General features: G+C 43.5%; 1 protein-coding gene and 1 long non-coding RNA gene across 8 annotated transcripts in view; one reads left to right on the top strand and one right to left on the bottom strand.

Moving 5' to 3' along the window:
- Positions 1-5,005, top strand: part of fgf13a (fibroblast growth factor 13a) — a 126,896-nt gene extending 121,891 nt beyond the window's left edge. For all 7 annotated transcript variants that reach the window (XM_088597239.1, XM_088597240.1, XM_088597234.1 and 4 more), the window contains 2 exons: positions 139-337; positions 3,362-5,005. In XM_088597239.1, coding sequence (XP_088453365.1) covers positions 139-337; positions 3,362-3,498 — 336 coding nt within the window. In that variant the 3' untranslated portion in view covers positions 3,499-5,005. The remainder of the gene's footprint in view (positions 1-138; positions 338-3,361) is intronic.
- LOC148654055 (uncharacterized) overlaps positions 4,903-22,816 on the bottom strand; it is a 64,818-nt gene continuing 46,904 nt past the window's right edge. The window contains exon 3 of the long non-coding RNA XR_015924938.1: positions 4,903-5,888. This is a non-coding gene — a long non-coding RNA (uncharacterized LOC148654055). The remainder of the gene's footprint in view (positions 5,889-22,816) is intronic.

The raw sequence follows: 22,816 nt of genomic DNA, 5'->3' as shown, positions 1-22,816 counted from the left end.
TCTGTTTAAAATACAAGAAAAGACACAAAAAAGAGGAGACCCATCGAGCTCATCAGTTGATATTTATGGATATCTTAGGGCTTTGACTAAGATTGCTGTTCCTTGCTGTGGACTCATCCTCTTCCCTCTCTCTTTCAGGAACACTTCACACCGGAATGCAAGTTCAAGGAGTCAGTGTTTGAGAACTACTATGTGACGTACTCTTCCATGATCTACCGCCAGCAGCAGTCGGGCAGGGGCTGGTACCTCGGTCTGAACAAGGAGGGGGAAATCATGAAGGGTAATCACGTGAAGAAAAACAAGCCAGCAGCCCACTTCCTCCCCAAACCATTGAAAGGTCAGAAAAAGTGCTTAAACGTCGGTCTCTCTGCGTGTCTGGCAAGCGCTGTATCTGGACCCAGGTGCTGTCGTGTGAGTGGTGTGAAATGGTGCCAGACTGTCCAGCGTGCTGGAAATTGGATTGTGCTCAGAGGCAAAGCCGAGGAGTGGCCAGAAACAACCAGTTTAGCCGAGACAGCAGGCAGCGCTTCCAAAACAGGTTTAACCCTTTATCTCTTCCTGGGTTAGTCGGCCATAGAACAGCTATTAAAATACACTTCTGGATTGACGTTTTCTTCACCGCCATGTGACTCCCTCAGAAACAAACCAGACAGTCAGGTGACACTTTCAAGGGAACAGTCATCAAGGAAAATATAAATATTATTGTTTATATTAATAATATTTTTGGAGCTTCTTGGTGTATATGGCCAAATGGCATATATGGTGTAGATAGCCAAATTTCCTTCTGGCCTTCACCAACCATGGACTTAATAATTAATAATCCCCATTATTGAACTGGCTTCATCATTCTCCTCTCCTCCCCACTGAGAGCTGGTGTGTGGGGAGTGGACTGGCGCATCACCCAGGTGGGGCTGCACACTGGTGGGGGTGGAGGGGATCCCCATGACCTGTAATGCACTTTGAGTGGAGTGTCCAGAAAAGAGCTGTGTAAGTGTAAGGAGGCATTATTATTATTATTATTATTATTATTATTATTATTATTATTATTATTATTATTATCTTAATTCTGCAAATCTGATTGTGAGGGGAATATGTTAAGAAGTCTCTGTGGAGCCATTTCTCAAATTCTGCAAAACTTTTTAAGTACATCTTAATGCTCATAGCTGCATATCTTTTTCAGTACAGTTTTCCCCAAGTGTGGAGGTAATGTACCGTGAGTATTTTGCTCCTGCGCTTTTGAGTGTATCTCACGGTTCCTGAAACGCCGGTGAGCGCCCGTGTGTCGTTGCCGGTGTCAGCTGGAGCCTGACAGATGCAGGCTGGATGGAAACTGGCAGGCTGAGAGCTGTGTGCCGGCGTCCTCCCACTGTGGAGGTGTCTGCTTCATCTCTCAACCTTGGGAAGGCTGAGTGTCTTTCATCAGCAGCAAAATAGCCCGAACTGTCAACAAAGCAGACGCCCTGCATTAAAATTCATCACTTCAAACGCGCAAGAGGGAAAGAAAACAGTGGAGCCTGGACTGCTAATGAAAGAAAAAGCTGCTATTGCAAAGGCAGCAAAGCCTTTGATTACAGTACTGCTTACACAGACCTCTTTCATTGTGCTGTTCTAGTTAGTTTTTTTTTCCTTGCTGAAAATTTTGCATATTTTCTGGCTGGAGAAAATAAGTGCAGCAATATTCCAGAACAGGAGTTCTGCAGGGAAAAAAAAAATTGCTCTTTTTAAAAAAAACATTCACTGCATGGGCAACACAGAAGAGCCCACCTTCTCATTAAGATTCAGGGAACAGACAAAAATGAGGCATTGTTAGCCAGATAATCTAGACCCGGAGGCTCCACCTCATTTTGGCAAGCCTTGCCCGTGTATTGTCACTTTCTTCCATTCATTGTTCAGGATGTCATCTTTGGCTAAAGAAAGAATCTGCCATCTATTTTTTTCCATGAAATGAAAGCTTGGCCTCAAAGGCCAGCAGAAGAAAGGGATCAACTTCTCTTTCATCAGATCCGTCAGTGCGGCGATGTGAGAAATCGGTTACTTGATGTGAATTCTAAAATTGCCTTGTGTTTTTCCGCTCTTTATGAGCAACTCCTTGTTAAAAACGTGTGGCTGGCTCGCGGGATTATTACTGTTATTACAGCTTTTCAGGGCTGTTCAACAGCCAGGGGGGTCTAGTGAACTAAAAACGATGTGAAATGCCTTCTCCCTTCATTTCCAGCCACCTATTCGTTCCAGCAGCTAATCCCGACGCAGAGCTGCACATGAGACCAATTACCGAACCGGCTTCCGGTTCCAATGCAGGCGCTACTCTGCGTTTCTGCGAGACATACTTGTTCCAGTCCAGCGGCAGAAACACACCGCGCTTCATTTTGCCCGTCCTGGTGCGGAAAGCGCAGGTGGCGGTTAAACCTAAATCGCGCAGGCTAGCCAGCCATGGCCGCCGAGCCTGGTCGGGCGACCACTGCAGAGGGAAAACTGACAACAGCCACTCGCCGGGAGAGAGAGGCAGGCAGGCAGGACGCTGGGAGATGGACCAGAATATAAAATAAGCCGCAAGTCTCAGACTGACACCTTTGCTTTAGTTTACGTCCCCTGACAGAATGTTTGTGACGACCATAAAGCGTGTATGATTCCTTGAAAGAATATCCTGGAGAGAACGTGACTAAATACCGTGGTTTTCTAATTAAAAAGTCGTGTAATCATTAAACGATATGAAATGCCGTACCTTTTAATATAAAGAAAAAAAATCAGGAAGAGGTATCTTCCAAACTAAAGCCTGTGTGCTGCGATTATCTGGAGAGCTGTGTAGTCTCAGAGCCAAGTGACAGAGCACTGCCCTGCCTTGAGAGCCTCCCTGCGCTGTACATTGGAGGCCCACGGACCCCCCTCAGCACTGAGCAAATCAGCTGCAAACGAAAGAATCGAGGTGCGAGTCAGGTGGTCTCACTCGAACCCCTGCCGTGAACACCCTGCCTGAACAAGGTGGAAGTTAAGAGCAGCAACTGAAATGACTTGGAATGATAATAATAATAATAATAATAATAATAATAATTGCTTACACTTACATAGCGCTTTTCTGGACACTCCACTCAAAGCGCTTTACAGGTAATGGGGACTCCCCTCCACCACCACCAATGTGCAGCCCCACCTGGATGATGAATCTGATGAATATTAATGAGCTCACCGTCCAGTTATAACGCTACTCTGCCTTGTTCTTTCAGCGACAGTGAGAGTAAGTGTACGAGTGACGCCGTGAGTTACACTGGGAGCTTTTCCCCGAGCAGCAGCAGCTGTGCCTGCCGGCCCGTCCTCTCGGCCGTGTCTTGCCGTTCTGAGCGTCCTGTCCTGTCCTCCTGTCTTGCAGTGGCCATGTACAGAGAGCCCTCGCTGCACGACCTCACGGAGTTCTCGCGGTCCGGGAGCGGCACCCCCACCAAGAGCCGGAGCGCGTCGGCGGTGCTGAACGGCGGCAAGGCGGTGAGCCAGCACGAGTCGACGTAGCCAGGGCCCCTGGGGGGCGGGGCCTCGCACGGCTCGCACACTTACCTCTGGATGTGCTCTTGACTTCAAGCAGACTTCTCTCTCTATCTCTCCTAATCATCAGCGGTTCAGGACAGAACAGTAAAAATCACGAGACGAAAATAGAAACATAACAAGGTTTTACCATGCAGCTACTGAACTTGTGTAGGTCACTCTCGTAACCAACCACTAGCTCTTTTGGGGTTTCATTTTCCTGTGGATAACCTGTTAGGTCCTGATATTGTAGAATATACCTGTGCACCTCTCCAGACGTCTGGGCCGCCAGTGAAAGCTTAACTGCTCCACCCGATTTGTAGAGAAGAGGTGCCCTATCCTGTCATCTGCGCTTCTCTGGAGCCGAGCAAAATTAACCAGTGTTGCAGCCCAAGGTCCTGCTGACAAGAGATAGTCTTTCTGCCTGATAGTGCACAAGTAAGGACGGAGTTCTCTCGACTCAGTAAAAGCCGACATTCAGCTGATTTTAAAAAGGGGGTCAAGATCCCCTCAGTGAGAAGCTGTAACCCCACTTTGCTTGCTAATTTCGCTAAATTAGCCGAGAGCTGTTCCCCTCCCTCCCCCGATTTACTGTCCCCTCAGTCTTTATTTTCATTACGTGCTGTTACACCAGCTGAAAGGGGTGTGTCCTCCCCCCCCCCGCCCCCTCCCAGCCCCTTCCCTCCCCTTAACGTAGTAAAGCCAGTTACGTGCAGCTGGAATTGATGCATTTGACATTTTAAAAACAAGAAATAGAAAGGTTCAGGACAAAGTAGTCCGCATGTGCCGTGGAAGTGCAGTATGAGACCTGACTGTTAAGTGTTACCCTGTGTCTGAATCTTGTGCGATTGTGTCTGTCTCAGCCCCTTAGTCTGTAACCACCGGAGTGATCGTGTCAGCTCCCTCTCCTGCTGCAGGTCTTTCATTGGCTGGTTGTGTTCACCATGACTCTGTGGTGATGTTCCCCACCCAGGACGCTGTTTTGTGTATAAATCATCGTGGTGACAAAAATTTTATATTAACAAAATGAATTAATACTGTGGAATTTTAGGTGGCTTAACATTTTTATAGGATATGTCTTCTTTGTAAAAGTGAACAAATTAAAAAAAAAATGCTCCCCTTTCTTGTACAGGGCATGTACAAATTACAAGTTGTGTACAAAGACCCTTTTGTGGGCAGAGTACTCTTTTCCTCAAACAGCATTTCTTCTTCATATATGCTTACAGGGAGGCTCTTGTTTATAATTTAGAGTTTCATTTAATTTTTTAGGCGAACATATCTGTTGCATGGGAGACAGCTGGAACTTCTGGACTAGAGCTGCATGATGTAGACTATGTGTATTAACTCATATTGGATCACATGTTCCAATCTGTACAAGGACAAAACAGTATGTAATAGCAGGGTTTCCACCTGCTACCATCCAGTTGTTTATTATTTGTTGTATACACAAAAATGCACTGAATAAAATGTTTATATTAAGAGATACTTTTAAAAAGCCTTTGCCTCGTTCTCTTGGGTGTCTTTCTGTCTGGCGTATTCTTGGATTTTCTTGTTTGTGCAAACACTAACATACTGTACCTGCTATACAGTATAGACTAATTAAGAGCTGCTTTTAATTAAGTGTTTACTCCTTGGACAGCGTGCAAGAAAGCTCTTGATATTAATTAGATAGAAAAGGGTTTAAATATCTAATTTCTTAATTTACTGCAGGCTTCAGCAACCTGTTTCTTGAAAAAGAAGTGCTACACTTATATACTTTTATATACCCTTGACAGTGATTCCTTGGTGCAATACCTTAAGTGAAAACCCTCATTCCAGTCACCAAAACAGCCATGCTAACCACGTGACAGAGGTTTTGTTTCCATGTTGCCAGTCTGCACCAAGCCCAGGTATTTACATGCTTTATAAACCTGAGGAACAATGGAAAGCAGGTCAATTCAGCCATCACTATCATTTTTGTTAGTTCTCTGATTTTGTTACTACACAAAGTGGATACTTTGAAAGATACATAAATAGCTGTCGGGCTGCCCAAGTGCTACAATGTGACTGCTTCAACTTTAGATCACTCCCTCTTAAAAGGTATGGTTATTGAACGTTTATGAGATGTGAAACAAGAGATCTAATATTGATTTTCTAGTCTAAAACAGGAGGCATGGCTTTTGAGATCTTTTCCAGCATTTTCTCCACCATTAGTGGGCTCTGTTTCAGCTTGTCATGCACAGCTGATCTGTAGCCATGCCAGCTCCACTGGAGTCCACTGTGCTGCACTATCAGCTGTGCTTGATCTGTGCACATCTGATTGTTTTCAAAGCCCTGCCTTGCAGTGCCCTGTTATTCCAACTTGATCCATCAGCACCCGGGAGAGGATCCGGAAATCCCTAGGAGGTGGATAGAAAAAAAAAAGCTTTGGGAATCACCTTTTGTTCCATTCAGCTTTCCTCTGACCCTAGGGGTCAGGGTTCAATCCTTTCTGTGAAAAATGAAATATTCCAGTCCAGTCAGAATTCACTGTACTTCATTTTTCAGCTCTGGGGTGTTCCCCTCAGTGTCCACTAAAATATAACTGTGCATAATTCTGTAAAACAAAATACATTAAAAATCCCAAATCTTCTTTAAAATGTTTATATGTGCATGCTATATGTAATAATCCTACAATAGCACACATGTACGAGACATAACAGAAGAGAAAGATCACAGCACAGTAAATGGACCCGGTGAAACCACGAGTGAAGCTAAATTATACATTTACAGCTATATTGAAAAGAGATTTTTAAGAGAGTTAAAAATGCCAACAGTGGGGGAGTCTCTAATGGATTTGGGCAGTGAGCTCCACAGATGTGGGGCTCTAGATGAGAAGGCTCTATCGCCCATTGTGTGAATCCTGGTCTGGGTCAACAGGTCTCACATTAAGAGTTGGACTGTACTCATGCAATAATAATGCCTTACCATAACCTGGAGCAAACACATTCAATGCCTGAGACATGAGCAAAAGAATCTTAAAACCACTCTAAAAGTCACCGGTGTGCAATGCAACTTACAGAGGATGGGAGGTATGTGCTGATGCTGATGAGTACTTTTAGTTGGTACATTAACCACAGAAATCTGGACATTATGCCCATTTATTATTACCTTGTATAGCCCTGATAAGTAAGGCATTGCAGAGGTCTTATAAGGCATGTAATAATATTTCAACATCAGACAGGCAGAGCAAGGGTCTTATCTGAGCAATGGCCATTATACTATGGCCTATGGCCATTATAGCATTTCCTGACATATGCTTCAAATGACAAAACGGGTCATAAGTAATATTGAGGTTTATAAATTTCATCAAGGGTTTGATTTCAGCACTATTAACAAAACTTTATACGCAGCAGTGGTGTCGGGTTCCTATGAGCACAGCCTCAATCCTGTCAATTTAGCTGAAGGAACTCCAATTGCAATCTCAATATCATACAGGAACCTGCAGATATAGTATCAGATTTGACTGACCACAGACCTAGAGGCAACAAGTCAATTCTAAATAGGAAAGATCCCAGTATAGAGCCCTGTGGAACACCCAGAGTACATGGGACAATCTCAGATTTAAAATCAGCAGATGAGATCTACTACCAAAAAAACAGACTTGCAAATTATCTTATGCAACAGACATATCATATGTATTGGTTCACGGTGGTCAATTAATTCTCTAAACCAAGAAAGGGAGGTGCCAACGATCTCTAGATCATTTTTCTCTTCATAACATATTAAATGGATACATACTGTATGTATCTATAATTCAGTTCCCAATATCAAGAATATTGGAAAATAGATTATTTTTTTCCGTGTAAGATTTTAACTGATTTTTTGGGTGGATAAGGAGCCGATAAGGAATCCGCCCAAAGATCACAGTGAATCTGGAGCTGGAATGAATAGTTTTAGGTGTAGTAATATTTGTGCCAGGGGAACGAGCCACAGTCTCCTCTCGACAGAGATAAATGACCCTGGAGAAATGCTTTTCTCTTTAATTTCCTGCGAAGCCTGGATGTCCCAATGTGTGTGTGCTGTGTGCAACTGTTTTATGTAATGAATCAATATCAGTGTTTGTTTCTCAAAACAAAGGATGTGCTTCCTGGAATAACCCTTTTTTATGAATACAGAGGACACGAGGCATTTCACTTCGCCACTGAAGTCTGTTCCGACATCTGATGCTGAGAGAATGCCTTATCCTCCTCACAGCAGCCTGCTCCACGTCTCCGAGATGGAAGATACAAACCTCCGATAATCCACAAGTTACAATTTCTTCTGTACAGTCTAAAACACATAGATTCTGAGCAATAAGTATCACTTCGCTGGCGGATAAAGTGATGTTGATTACGTGACTGCTCACACAACGGATTTTACCAGGTTCGATCACAGCTGCGGCATGCCATAAATATTTTGGAATGGCTTTCCAGAAATGTTTCCGGGAATCCATCCTGTGGCCTTAGCCAACACCGAGGAGGACAGATGTCAAAACATCTGCTGTGACCTGACCTTTCTGCGTTTGCTTCCTACCAAGCGGGACTCTGTGTCAAAGAATCACCGACTGAGCGGTTGCCGTGAAAGAGAGGCAGCCCAAATATTCCCTGCAGCAAAGCACTTTTAATCTGGCCAAGGAGTTATGGGGTTAGTTTATGCTAAGCCGCTACTTATTTTGAGATTAGGCTCAGACGGGCAGTTACCATGCTAACTGCCAAATTGGGATCCCATGACAGTCCAAAATAAAAATAGATTTTTGGACTAAGGGATCACTACAGCTTAAAACAAACTTCCAAATAAAGACTCGGATAAGTTCACTACAGAAACACAAAATATGTTCACGAAAGAAATCTGCTGCAGGAGACAGCCTCTTTGATTCTCAGGACAATTTTCTTTGACTGTGTTTTCCGCCACCAGGAACGGATCGTGATTGAGGGCAGGCGAGGCTTAGGAGAAAGGACATCTCTTAGGCTTGGATGAGATCCAGAATTTTTAATGCAAATTCTAACGTGTCTTTTTGTGAAACTGGTGCCATTTAGTCGATTTGATTAAGACAACAGTTAATATTGGCAATTACCGGAAATGTGGGGCAGGCACAGATGCCCGTAGATACTACAGAGTCATGCTAAGCCCTGAAACACACATGTCCTTAAATGTCCTGCAATGAGGTCAAAAGAAAGGACATTTCCCAATTACGATCAGCACAGTGCCCTCATGTACAATTATTCTAGTAGGAAAACACATGCCAGAGGAAATTCGCTCTAGTCTGCTAAACGACCTACACACCTTCATGTGCAGACCGAGCAGAAGGAGCTCCTCTAAGTTTTCCTAGGCAGTGAAAGACAATGCATCCTTTATATTTATTGTATCATGGAAAGTAAGTGTTACAATGCAAAACACAAGAGGGGGAGATGAGTATTAGTCAGATTTGCATAATGAAAAGAAACGAGTGACATGCATATAATTTTTATGAAAATCCTTTATACGGTACACATTAAAGTTCTTAATGGTAACTATTTGGGATAAATGGAGTTGGGTAATAGCTTAAATCCCATTTCAGTTTTAAAGCAAAGGGCTGATTTATGTATATGCATTACATATACAGTACTGAATCTCTACATACAGTATGTATGTAGAGTATCTTAAATAATACATTTACACATAAAGGTGCTGTATATTTTTCCTTATTTTATTTTATATACAGGTATGAGCAATTTACAAATAATAAAGAAAATAAGAGCAAAACAGTGAGAAACATTTAAAAGTTTAAACTCATTTTACCGATTTATTCTTTCATTGATCATTTCTCATAGACACTTTGTGCACGCTTCTTTTTCTCACTTACTGTAGCCTTCACATATTGCTTGCCTGTAAGTACAGCAGTGGTACCAGACCATAATATATCCTGCAGTACTGCAGTGGGAACGATGACTTTAATCTCACATTACGGCCATTCCCTTTTCCAGCCTGCAGACCAAGTTAATTAGGAACCAGACATCCTAATTCATTAAAAACAGACAGGTTTCTCATTTCAGCCAGAACATTCTGAGCAGGGAATGTTCTCGTCCAGGCCAGTTATCAACAGTGCATATTGACAGGCGAATGAAATGAAATATCTGGGGAATTCAATCACAGAACAGATGTCATCCTCTAGGACAAAAAGAGAGCACTGTCACACGCGCACGCTCCAGTGACAGAAAACCATCGCTGACCTCTCTCCCAGCACTCTTTTAAAGTAACAGGTGACAGTACTCGGGGCAGCAGAACACAGTGCCTTGAATAAATATTTTACTGTTGCCCCTTTTGTACTATATGTAAGGATGCAAAAGATAACTTACAGTCAGCTTTCTGCAGCGCGAGCAGAGAGGCCATGTCGTTCTCTCAGTGATAAGCTCTTAAACACAAGGACTTCCAAAGGCTTTTTATAAACCAGACACAGCCCTGATCCACTTCTTGCACACATAAAATATAAAAGGGCATACATGTGGTAAGGCAGCAGGGTGGCATGGTAGCTAGGATTGAGGCCCTGGGCCCAATTTCCGGGGTGCTGTCTGCGTGGAGTTTGCATGTTTTCCCCATGTTTGCATGGGTTTCCTCCCACAGTCCAAAGGCATGCTGGTAGGTTGACTGGGTTCTGTAAAGCTGGCCCTGCTGTGAGTGCATGTTTGTGTCTGTATGAGTCCTGCAGTGGATAAACATCCTGTCCAGGGTGTCTTCTGCCTCCTGGATGAGGCTTCAAGCTACCATGACCCTGAACTGGACAAGCGGTTACTGAACATGACGTGACGTGGCACATGGCAAAGAAATGTTTTTAAACACCAGCACAGAATGTATATTGCGATGTTCAGCTGTTTGAGAATGTCACGCACTCTTTTAGTTAGTCGAATAAGAACTGGTCACTGCCAGACGCACAGCAGGTGAGCTGCCTGTTCTTCACAAAAAGAAACCGTCTCACTGAATTCTACACAAAGTTCATAAACTGAGAGTTCATAAACTCTCAAAAGCATCTAAGCACATTTGCATGGCACACAGCACATCCTTCTAAATGTATTTTGTTTGTAAGCAAGGGCTATTTTGTACCATTAGCATACACACACAGTAACATTTTTGTTACTAAACAGTATTGCACCAGCTAAGATAATTACATTATTTGTACTGAGTATAAAGAGCAATAGGTACACATGGGCATGTCTATAGACACTGACACTAATTCACACTGTTCAAATCAAATAATGGAATATTTATCTGTACATTAAAGGCTACAAAGAAGCAACAAATATTACAGATAATGTTGACGTGTCAGCCCACACAGTAAGAAAATCAGGACAGAGTATTGATACGATGGTCATGTTGCTAGACAGATTTTCTTCAGTAGTAGAGACTGCTAATAGCTAAACCTAGCTCTTACCAAAAAACAAAACTAAGAGTGTGAGTTCTCTAATTAAATAGCAATGTCGATGTCAGAGGAGAACACTAAAAAAACCTACTTTATATGCATGTCTCTTTGCTTTTTTCCATTTAAATCAAACAAAGTTTGATAAAGAGATGATAAAGTTCAAAAAGTGTACTGTTGCTCTATTTGGGCACTGTAATATGAAAAATGTCATCTTGCGTTCCTGTATTAAGTTCTTTTCCATGAGACATATATGAGCACATCTAATGACATCAGCAGAATGACAGGTACAGCGCCCCTCAGATAGTACGTACAAAGGTTTTACAACAGCAGGACATACAAACATTGTGTTATCAGTAAGTAAATGGTAAGAGGCTTTTGTATGATGTGAAGTGGAACGAGAACAAAACTATTTTTTATCTTGTCTCATTGTTGAGCCCTGAAACAAGTTTGTTGTAGTTGCTGAGGTAGCGATGGTCTGATCTGCAGGACGGAGGCGAAGAAGATGATCCATCATCTGATGGACTAGAGAGAGCTGGGTCTATTTCAAAACGAAGTGAAAAGCAAAGATGTGAAAATGGGCAAATCTTCCAAATGGAATTGGAAAAGGTGAGGACTACGTTAGAACGGGTGACTTCACCCAGATGGTCTGTATTTAGATGTGGCTCCAATATTGAAGTGTTATCTATATTAGATTACAGTTTATTTCAATGTGCTTTACTGTACAAGCACAGTCTAAAGCCCTCACACTGAACCACCACAGCCCCCTTTTCTGTCATTCACACAGTGTTGCTGTAGGTCAGGTGGAACTAACAGAAAGAGACCTTACTTATAAAGTTCTGTGGCTTTCATTTTTGTAAATTGAACATCTTGCTGCAGTTTGCAACCCACCAACTTTTACATTAGAGTTGTTCGGAGAACATTTTTATATATAAATATTGTATACTGGAAATGTTGCTGTGACAGGTGATAAGGGTTTTTTAATACATCAGTGAAAAGTTCCCTAAAAAGCTGTTTTTGAAACCTGAATGAATGGCACCTCTGCTAAAGCTCTGAATTTTGTGATCTACATTTAGTAAATTCAAGGGTTGTAATACAGTCCTTAAAATCTAAAACCCAATTCCTCGTACATCTAAAAATCTGCCAGCTGTCTTGTCTGTCTCAAAGATCAGCAATGTAGTAGCTGTTTGGAAATGTTTGCTCTTTCATTATTGATTTTTTTTACATTTTCCACATTTTCTGAAGTGGCACTGATGGTGCGTTTTTTATATTAACTACTCCAGTTTTGATAAGAAGTGGAAGTTAATAAGTAGCCAATTCAATATGAATCAATTTCAGTATAACTGGATCAGATCCTCAGATCAATAAGATACAAATGGTCAAGTGAACAAGACTAGCCAAATGACCTCAACTTATTTGTAGCCCTTGAAACATAGTTCCTTGCCTTTATTGAATGTTACTTCATTCATAATTCATCATGGGAGAAAGGCAGACAGATACTTCCTGTATACTCACCTACTGTATGTGCCTAACCATCCTCACTTTCAATAATTATGGTTTCAGTCATTTTGGTATGGAAGGTATGCACTATTTGTATATTTAAATAAAGCAAAAGCCTATTTTTAGTATATTAAATTATTATGAAACATGTCTTTCTTTCTTATTTGATCTACTGTACTTTGTTATCACGAAGAACAGAGAAAGAATTGACACCTCCCCATGACTTAGAAACACATGCCTTAGGGCAGAATCCCTGGGTGTTTGAACTCCAAACCATGAAATGGCTTCATGTGAAGTGCAAGCTAACTACTGCAGTGCTCTCAACAGTGCTCAGTCCAGTGCAGCACATTACTCTTCAGCTGCTGAAACAAGACCACTGGTCATCACTCATCGTGTTACTGACATGCAGTAGCTGACAGGTGGGAAACAAAAACGCTCTCAGCTTATCTTCGTCTTTGATTCTAATTGGGAGCTGCTTCTCTGCTGCTCTTCAATACACAAACATTCAAGCCTCTAGAGGCCCTTTTTTCACTTGGTCTTTCTTTTGTTGCCTTCCCCTCTTTTAACAGTAATGCCTAATTTACATGAAAGCCCCATCTGCAGAAGCAAGCTCAGTGTCTTCCCCTGGCTGCATGCTCTGTCCCCATGTGACTGGCCTACTGTACATCAGCTCTCTTGCGGAGGGTAAAGAATACTGTTTAATGAAGGCCCTAGTTCCCCCAGTTCACTTTGATAAGGAAAGCAACATTTCAGCTGGGTCTCTTTCCAGATCCCTGTTCAATCCAATAAGAAAGAGACACAGAACACCAGCCCTCACTTTAAACCCCCTGTCAATATTTTCTTCATGTTCCAGCTGGATCTGTGCATAGTCACCGCTGTACAGTACACACCACCTCTGATCCGGCTCATGCAATCTCCTTCTTTGGCTTTTTCTTGGCTTTGCACACCAAACCATTTAAAAAGGCATCCAGAGAAAATACTCCAGCACTGCCAGGAGTACAGCTGTCATGTATCCCTCTAATTGTTGGAGAGGCCTCCTGGCTCTCAAGGTGACTGCTTACTATAATTCAGAGATCCTCTGAAGAGAGAGACCCTCAAAGAGAACGTCGATGGTACCAAATGGAGCTCATAAAGCTCGAAGGGCCTCCTTGTGCTCATATCCTTTATCCTGTTAAATCTTATGCTTTGAGCAATCGTGAGGTCAGGTCTTGTTTCCCACCAGTCAGCCAGTCAAGGGCTCCAGGTGGTAAATATGGGCCGCTAGACCACTACTTCCCAGCGCTTGGCAAGCTAACATCCCTCCCTCATCCCAACCCCGCCATCAATGCAGCACGTTGTAGCAGCCAGGCCTTCTACTTTCCACATCCCAGACAGATTTGACAAATACGCAGTGATACCATACTGGAACACACTTCCATATTGTTTAGAGAGACTACACAGACAGATGGACAGTGTTCATGGCTACTGTCCTTGACTACATTTATGTAAAAGGTGGAATCAGAAGTCTCTTTAGACAGTTGTACTGTAGTTGTGCTACCATCAGTGTTGTGAAACAGCAAGAGATAATTAACAACAGTTTCCATAATTTACAGCAAGTGCATTCTCTTAATAAGCACCAGAAACCTGAATGGTGTTTCTTGTGACATATACTGCACAGACTGACATTTTTTTGAATCTTGACAGTAGGAGCAAATATCACTACAGTGCAGAAAAGATAGATGGAGCTTCCCTAATTCTGCTTCATTATACACATGTCAAGAACCTCAGGTGTTTCGCCGCACAAAGGCACAGAGCTGCAAGAGAGATCTGCATAAAAGCCACAGTTGTATGGCAGCTGGTGGTGTTTCCATGCTATTAAACTGAATTTGAATGAATCCTGTCTTTCTGCACTGTTAAGCTACGAAAGACATTGGACATTTTTAACTGGGAAATCCTCCCAGGCTGAGGTAAATGGAGACCATGCCTGCTCACCCAGAGATCTGAGCTGCAGCTCCATTCAACCGAAAGCTTGCTGCTGGGAGAAACAACTAAATCAAATGCAACGTTTCAATGCTTTTCAGCCAAGCTCAGAGCAGAAAGAAACAAAATCCGACTCAGTGCCTCTTTCTGGCTCCCTTAAGAAAAATTCAAAACAGACTGAAAGGGCAGATTCTTCTCATGAAGGCCGTGCCTTGTTAATATTCTGGAGGTATCTATCTTCAGCGCATGGTGCGCATTATTTAGGTAATAAACATCGAAGCCTGCGTGGCTATCAAACCGTCTTGACCTTGTTCAAGAAACAGCAGAAAAACAAGTGGATTAACAGAAAAAAACGGGACCAAACAGCCCCAGATGAGATCAGCTTTGAGCTACAAAGTTCAAAATTCCCAGTCCTGTTGGTGGGAGGGAGTCGTAGTGTGACAGCAATCATTTTCAGTCTGAGCCTGAGCCCTTCAAGCTCTGAAGGACGTGTCTCGGGGGTCCCCCAGCCTTTTCTGCATGGCTGTAAGCCCAGGTGGGTTTCAGCCCCAATGGGGTGCTCCTCTGGGCTGTGGAGAGCGGGGCGTGTTCACCCCTGCAGTGTTTGGATGCACAGCATTGCTCAGACAGCAGCTCCGAGTGCAGTTTTGTGCTACGCACCAGTATTCATCTCCTCCTCCCTGGAGGCTTATTAAAAGAACAGATAACTCTGAAGCACGGCAACATTATTTGCATTTGAACTGCCCTGGTGCTTTAATAGATTTATCTAAAGCAGAGGGAGGAATCACCACCTCCCACACACATTAGTCTATCCCCATACACTGAAAGCATGACCTGTAAGGGCTGAGCTAGTCTGTCAGCTACAGCTTTCTGGTTCTGATTTCTGCATTCTATTGATTCCATTAATGAACAGGCGTATACTACAGATACAAGGAGAACTGCAACTTGTTTAAAGGCATTTTGGTTCTGATCTGTAATGCAGTTTCATTGTCATGTGTCTGAAGATAATATGACTACAATATAAATACACTAATAATTACAGTATAAGCATTATTCTGCAACATGGCTGTATCAGCTTTTGCGCTCGTAACACCTGTGTAGAGCAAGTCTTAATAATATACCACATGCAGTAACGTAATGGCAGGCTCATCTACAAAGGCAATTAGCTGTTTAGGTACACTTAACATTAGGTGCACTATGTCATTAAAAACTGGAGTCTACTAATCCAAATGAGAGTTTATTATACTTGAAGTCAGATCTCTGCGCTCAGTCACAGTCGTGTGTGGTAACTTGTTGCCAATTCTTTCAATGATTGGGTAGGATTACCTGCGTTGCTCTGTATATTTAAGATCAATTATTTTAAGCGGGACTCTGCATTACTCCCACATTTGTATCTGCTGTGTGCACTTTCCTAACAGGAAGATAGAAGTTATTTAAAGTTTAATAATAAGTCATGGTTACAAGATCTGCATAACAATTTGTGCAGCCATATGGTATAGCAGCGATAAACATACGAACAGAATTGTGTTCATAGCCTTTCACACGCAATAACTATCACGTTAACATCCAAAATCTTCTGATTGCTTTGTCCAATAGGGACAAAGCCAGAGCCTACTGTTTATTACATGAACATGTTCTAAATGTATTATTATTGTCATCAAACTTAATGGGCTGTTACATTTTGTCAATAAAAATGAGGTGTTTTTTTCTTTCAACAAATAAAGAACACTTAATTAAAAAATAGCGTAATTTCTACAATGGAAACTCTTCAGCTGGTGATCCCGGGCAGAAAGATACACTTAAAAGTTCATTACAAAACCAGACAAAGAGGACACCACCACCATGCAACCTGACAATCCAGAACTAATAATGTATCATGTATCAATAATGTATCACCTTTCGCCACCAACCGAGTTCACACATGAAAGGAATTATCAATTACATACACTTCTGGCTTAGACCTGTTCTCACAGAGAACCAGAATGTCTGAGCCAGACATTCATTTCCATGCACAAAAACTGTTAATCCCCAGAAATGCTTCAGTGCTTCGAGTTAATATTTCAGTGAAGCTATGTTGGAGGAGGACGGCAGACCTTGCATTCCACATAAACCATTGTCAGAAAGCCACTTATTCATGGTAAGGGCTAAGGGAAGCACAGGGCACACAACAGCACTACATCCTAGATGGGACGAGAGGCCAAGTTGAAGGCGGACACACACACACACAAGCATACTGTACACACACGCATGCTCACACGCACACACACACACACACACACACACACACACACACACAAGCATGCACACACACAAGCATACATGCACGCATGCTCACATGACATGTACACACACACGCTCACATGCAGACACACAAGCATACATGCACACATGGTCACATGCACACACACAAAAGCAAGCATCCACCTGCCCTAACAAACATGAACGCACACACGCATGTGTACACACCAGACAATTGGGAGATGTCCTCAGCAGAACTGCAATTGAACAGTGGAGCAGAATGGTTGGAATTAAAAAAAGAGTTCTCTAACACATGTACGATTTCTCACACGGAGCAGAGCGTAGATGAGACACTGTAACTCTTTCTACTGCCCCAGCAACGTCTGCTTTGCAAGAGCGCATCCCTTCTTCTTTGCTGCAGGGCTGTGTTTTCATTATGTAACCTGCAACCCAACAACAGATCTCAGACACTACAGCGTGTTTGATGGGTGAAGAGTGTTGCAATATTTAAAAGCAAGGAAAATCAAAAAAATTTTTTTTCATTTTCAATACCTTTAAAAAGAAATGCAATCAGAAATTTCACAAAGAAAACTTCACAGAGTGCCAGACACTCAGCAAAGTGTGTGGGTTACAAAAAGAGCTTTTCAAAAGAGTAAAAACTGTGAAAGAAAAATGTATGCAAACATGCTTTAGAACAGTTAACACCTGGTTTCTGTCGGGTTTAGTAGCTTTCTATGGCTCAAAGGTTGTGATGGTGGGGAAGGGTTAAAACGTGCAACATTTCATTTTTGTATGCATAATAAATCCCACAAACACTCACATAGATGGTCAAAACACACAAATTCAGGCACATTTGATCAATGACACCCTGTGTGCAATAGCTGAGCTATTCGTGAAGTAGGTCTTAGATCATTATGGATCTGGTAACAAATTGCAGCAAGTTTCAGGGAGAATTTTTTCAACATGTCCATTGGTCACATCTCATTCAGGTCCACCTTCATGATCAATTGAGCGGTTAGCTCCGTGGAGCTGTTGGATCAGCTCACCCAGTCTTGGTCAGTGTGACCTGCTTCTGGAGCTTTACTTGTCCTGCCTTCTTGCAAGATCTCCCTGAGCAAATGTGCCACTTTCAATTTGCCAGGAACTGGCTTGGACATGACAGGAGGGAGATATTGATCTAGCACATTGTGTACATGCAAAAGACAGATATGTGTGTAAACTGGATTACACACAGGCAGACAAGTGAGGAGGAAACCTGGGATACCCACCTACAGTCGGAATAATCTTCCATCACCTTGAGACAAACAGACTACATACTTCTGCAGACGTGACGGCCTTTAGAATGGCAGAGGTGCTTCTGTAAAAACCCTGGGGACTTGCAGAGCCACAACAAGGTAATAGAGTTTTTATGGAGTGAACATAACTCAGAATGACAAGCTGTGATGAAGTGCTTGCCCTACAATACACTACTACACAGCCAACAAGCCCCCTCAGAATGACCACATGGGGCGCAATGCCTGCTGCTGCAGCCCCTCTCCCAGATTACAACAATTAAACTGAGGAACACTGTTCCTAATGTAATGTAAGCAATTATGACTGTAAGCTGTATACGAAAATCAATAAACACAGAGAAACCTCAGTTTGGCATCAATTATTCTGCAGCATGAAGCTAAATTAACAGCACAATGATTTATTCTTCAGGTTCAATAACGTGTTGAGATTTGGAAAATAGAAAGAGAAGAAATTTTACACTGACTGTGCAGTCTCAAAATGACTGGCTCATCTTAAAGAGAAAAAAATCATTGAGCGTCTTTGGAAAACATGTTTATTACAGCAATAGGCTGTATGATTGCCCCTTTTCAAAATTCACCTCTATGAGAAATATACAAACACTATTGGGAAGAAGCAACTACTAAATATCACAGTCACAGTTCTTTGTAGTTGTACAGTGCTTCTGATCCTGAAGGACCCCAAACTGTTTTTCATACAGGCGGGGACCCGCGTCACTCACCCCTGACAAACAGCACCATCTGGCAGATGCCACCCCCTCTTCCATGCAGCTATCACACCGCAGCTGCCCACACAGCTCAAAGCTGCACAGAAGACAAGATCATAGTCCCTCCCCGGACCACAGAAGCACACAGTAGATACAGTATGGGCTTGCAAAAGCTAATAAACTGATATAAAATAATCCCTGCAGTGTGCATTTTCTCTCCCAAACTCATTCCATGAGATCCAACACATATAAGAAAGATGAATTGACTTACAATCTTCCTATTATCCAGTTGTCAATGTTTCATATTAGCCGACAACGTCATTTAAAAATAAAATAGAAATAGACCCCCATAAAAAAAACAACTATGTGTTTAATTTTGCAGAGATGACAATACTTCATCACAACCTTAACCGAAGCTGACTTCAGCAGCCGCGAAGCTGATAGAAGCTCGTGGAGATGTGGACGTTGTGGCACGTTCACAGGGCAGATGAGAAGCGTTGGCCGCCCTCTTTCCGCCTGACGCCACTCACAGGGGCAGCTGTCAGAACAGATTCTCAGTTACATCCACAGGACGAATCACCCCATCTCACATACGTACACACTGTACGCAATCTAGGAAAACGTGTTGGACTGGTCGACAGGCAGGTGCGGAACGGGCGTCTTCTGAGCCTGATTTGTGAAAGTGTGAATATCTGAGGCTCAGTGAAACCCAGCCCCGCCTTCTCCCCCGGTCATCACAGCAACTTTCAGACATCAACACCCACTGCTGTCTTACACCCCCTCTCAGATCAACCTTTATCCTCGTTGTGTCTTTTCCAACACTCAGTTCTCTTTGTTGGGCACACAGCAGTCAGAACAGGTCACTGCTGGGCCAGGGGAACTGGATGCCAAAAGACAAACAACGAACGACGACTTGAAACCCCAACTGAAACAGCAGAACAGAGCCAATAAACTGAGCAGGCGGGGCGGGAGGGCCAGAAGACGGGAGTTCATGGAAGAAGGACGCTTTCACCCAACAGAGGGCTGCTTGTTGATTTTCTGTGTGTGTGTGTCCTTAATTTCTCTTCCGCTGAAACCCTGAACAAGGCATACTGAAATCATGTCTTTTTTGGGTCAACAGTAAACCATCTATTTTAGTGCAGGAATGTGGAAAAAAAAACTCCCCATTTGTTTATGTCTTAAAACCTTCCATTTCAGTTGACCTCTTCTCTGTCCTCTGTAGCGTAATAATTATTTCCTCAGACAATTCTGAGCAGGAAAGCAAACAGCCCACTAAGTAAGGAGACATCCGAGCTGAAAAAAATCCTCCTCTAGTTGGAGATGCACGTTTCTCTTGGGTGCACCTGCTGTGAAAGTCTGCCAGAAAGTTCATTATTAAAGTAAGTGTTTGACTTTGCATTAAACAAGATTTCATCTCTTTTTATTTTTGTACTTCCCTAAAAAGGATCATTCAGACCCGTTAAGGGATCTGATCAAACAAGAAGGCAGAAAGAGAGAGGGAAAGCAAAGTAATGAGAATTGATGAGGCCACCTGGGAGCAGGCAAATTACAGCCTAACAAAAACATAGATCTTGCCGTTTCTTACAAGACGTACGCGCATATGAAAAAGCAACGGGCATGGAAAGGACAGCCCTGTCACGGAAGACTGAGTGGGTGAGTGGGCACGGGGTCAGCCGAGGACCCCTGGGAATGCACAGTTCTCCAGGCTCTAAGTGTCCTCTGCGTGGGAAGAGAGCTGAGAGCTGGCTCCTGAAGCCCAGGGGCGGTGCTGCTGGAAGAGAGACAAGCAGCCCCTGCTAACCACCTAATAATCCCAATTCCCCACATGCAGAAAAAAAGTGCTGACTCCAGCACTGAGTGCTAAGTGCTGTGCGGACAGATCGATAGGTGGCCTTCCTTAGAGGAGGGGGGGGTGCGGGGAGAAGGGGGTTGCTGTTGAACGGAAGCCCAAGCTGCACGTCAACTACACATGCCTGTGTCAGCTGCCCACAGAGCATACCCGACACATAAGCGCACCATAGCCTAAATGTATCCAATGCAAGCAGGCTGGAAGTGGGTGGTTTACAAGGCAGACGTGCTGCTAGTTGCCATGGTGTCTAAGGGAATTAGCTTTCCATTTGTATTCCTGGGCTTTGCTAAATGACAGGCTCCTTCACACATTGCCAGATGGAGATTGCGATGTCTGCAATCCCCAGTGGAAAGAGAGGCTTTCTCCTGAAGCTTGGTGGTGGTTTGAACATCTTTCCGGGAGCGGTGGGCAGCCCATACGCCCACGTCCTCCTTCGCCACCCACCACGTGGAGCCAACCCAGAACCGGGTCGGGTGCAATCCAGCCAGCACAGACAGATCCACAACAACCGGAAGATGAAATAGCTATGAAGACAGGAAGGTTATACAAAACGTGGCGGCTTCTCTGAACACGCAATGGACAAGCTACATGAGTTAAACAGCACGCCCAGTAAAGATGTAATGGAAACGTCAACATTAAGACAAATGTAAGACTTTCAGCCCATTAATCTGGCAGTAAAGTTCTCCTGAAGTGGAAAAGGAGTTTTTACTGCTCAGTGTCTTGAAGACTAATAAGATCAGGGTATATTGAAGCATTGTTAAGAGAAGAGGTACAAGTAGCTGACTCAAATGGCACATGGCCAGTAACATCAGGCAGGGGTTTGGCACAGCGACTGTCGGATTCCACTCTCTTCGTCCTCACACTGTGCTCGCGGCAGGGACTCCATCGGCTGGAGGTGCCGCCAGCGAGCCCCGGTGCTGCATCAGACTGGAGCGGTGCAGAGGGGCTCCGCGGGCAGCCAGCTGGGCGTGTGCCACTGCCGGGGGGATCCCAGTCACATCTGAGGCTCAGATCAGCTCTGGCAGGCCCCCGACCTGAATTCAAACCAAACACCTTCACTAGCTGAGCCTCTCGGGAGCCACAGACATTTGTTTTTGTATGTATTAGGAATTCTAATTTGTTGATTTTTTTTTAATATTTTCTTGTGTTTTGGGCTGCCCCTGCCTCATTCCACAGGATTCCAGGGATTCCATTGAAAGCTTCAGGAGGAACAGCTCTCCGGTGTCTCGTGCGCCAACATGCACGTTCCTGGTGGCTCTGCAGCTGTGGTCTGAAAAGGCCACCCCTGCCCCTGCTCAATTGGTATGCATGACAAACATCTGCATTGCCCTGCTGCAAGTTTTACTCCTCAGCTAACACCCTGTTCACGATTATGCAACTCCCTGCACCTCAGTCCAGCACTGCTGGATTACCTAGAGGTGAAGGCTGCTAGTCTCACATATTTATGCAGGGAGTGCCCGTGGGAAAGGTACAGTATTGATACGTGGGAAATATTCTCTTTATTTTCATGAGAGTTGGCCACAGAAAGACAACCGATCAACGTTTATCTGCAACTACTTCTACAGTTTGAACGTTTGTCAGCACGGCCAACACACACCCTTCACCCAAAAAACTGTCAAGCCACAACCGGAATTTAAGCTAAAACCCCAGAGTCTATCTTGACCTCATCCAGTCCTAGAAGACCTGTAAACACCACTGGGTGTCACTGCGACAAGTGTGTGACAGCACCCCAGCCATGTCATGGGCTGCAACCACAGCACAAGAAATAATTTCTGAATACAAGTTATTGTTTTCTTTTTCATGAGGCACATGATACAGGTGTCAGGTGGCTTTATTAGGTTGTTATTCTGCCCTATCAAGGGTGGCTGTGGTGCCTCACTGTCCTGTGCCCAGAATTTAGTACCTGTCACACAGAACCATGTATGAGATTGTGGGCACTCTACATGACCAGGCTAGAAGTTCCTGTCTGCTAATTCGCTCCTCTATCATAAACATGTTTGGAGAAAAGTCATACTCGTGACCACTTTTCCTTCTGTTGTGAACTCATTTTTTTTATTTGATTGTTGCTGAAAACCTTTTAGTCTTTGTAATTTAAGATTTAATTACATGTTCAGAATCAGAGGCGAACAAGATTTTAAAAAAACCCAAAACTGATCAAATGGAGGAAGGTTGCTTTACTGGGAAGTCATGGTTGAATAAAAGTATTTTCAAAGTGATTTAGAGTTGCACTCCACCCGCTGTTGAACAGTAGGAGCAGGGCAGGTGATTTAAGGGGGAGGCAAGCAGCACCAAGCTTGTTTTTAATTGCTTCTGACAGCAAGGAGAGGAAGGAGAGGCGGCTGTTTTATCACGTCTCCTTGGCGGCAGTGTCAGC

This window comes from Lepisosteus platostomus, chromosome 10 (genome assembly GCF_059453375.1).
Source record: "Lepisosteus platostomus isolate fLepPlt1 chromosome 10, fLepPlt1.hap1, whole genome shotgun sequence".
Taxonomy (NCBI): Eukaryota; Metazoa; Chordata; class Actinopteri; order Semionotiformes; family Lepisosteidae; genus Lepisosteus; species Lepisosteus platostomus.
Note: the sequence above shows the minus strand (reverse complement) of the source record. Positions and strands in the feature narration are given on the sequence as shown.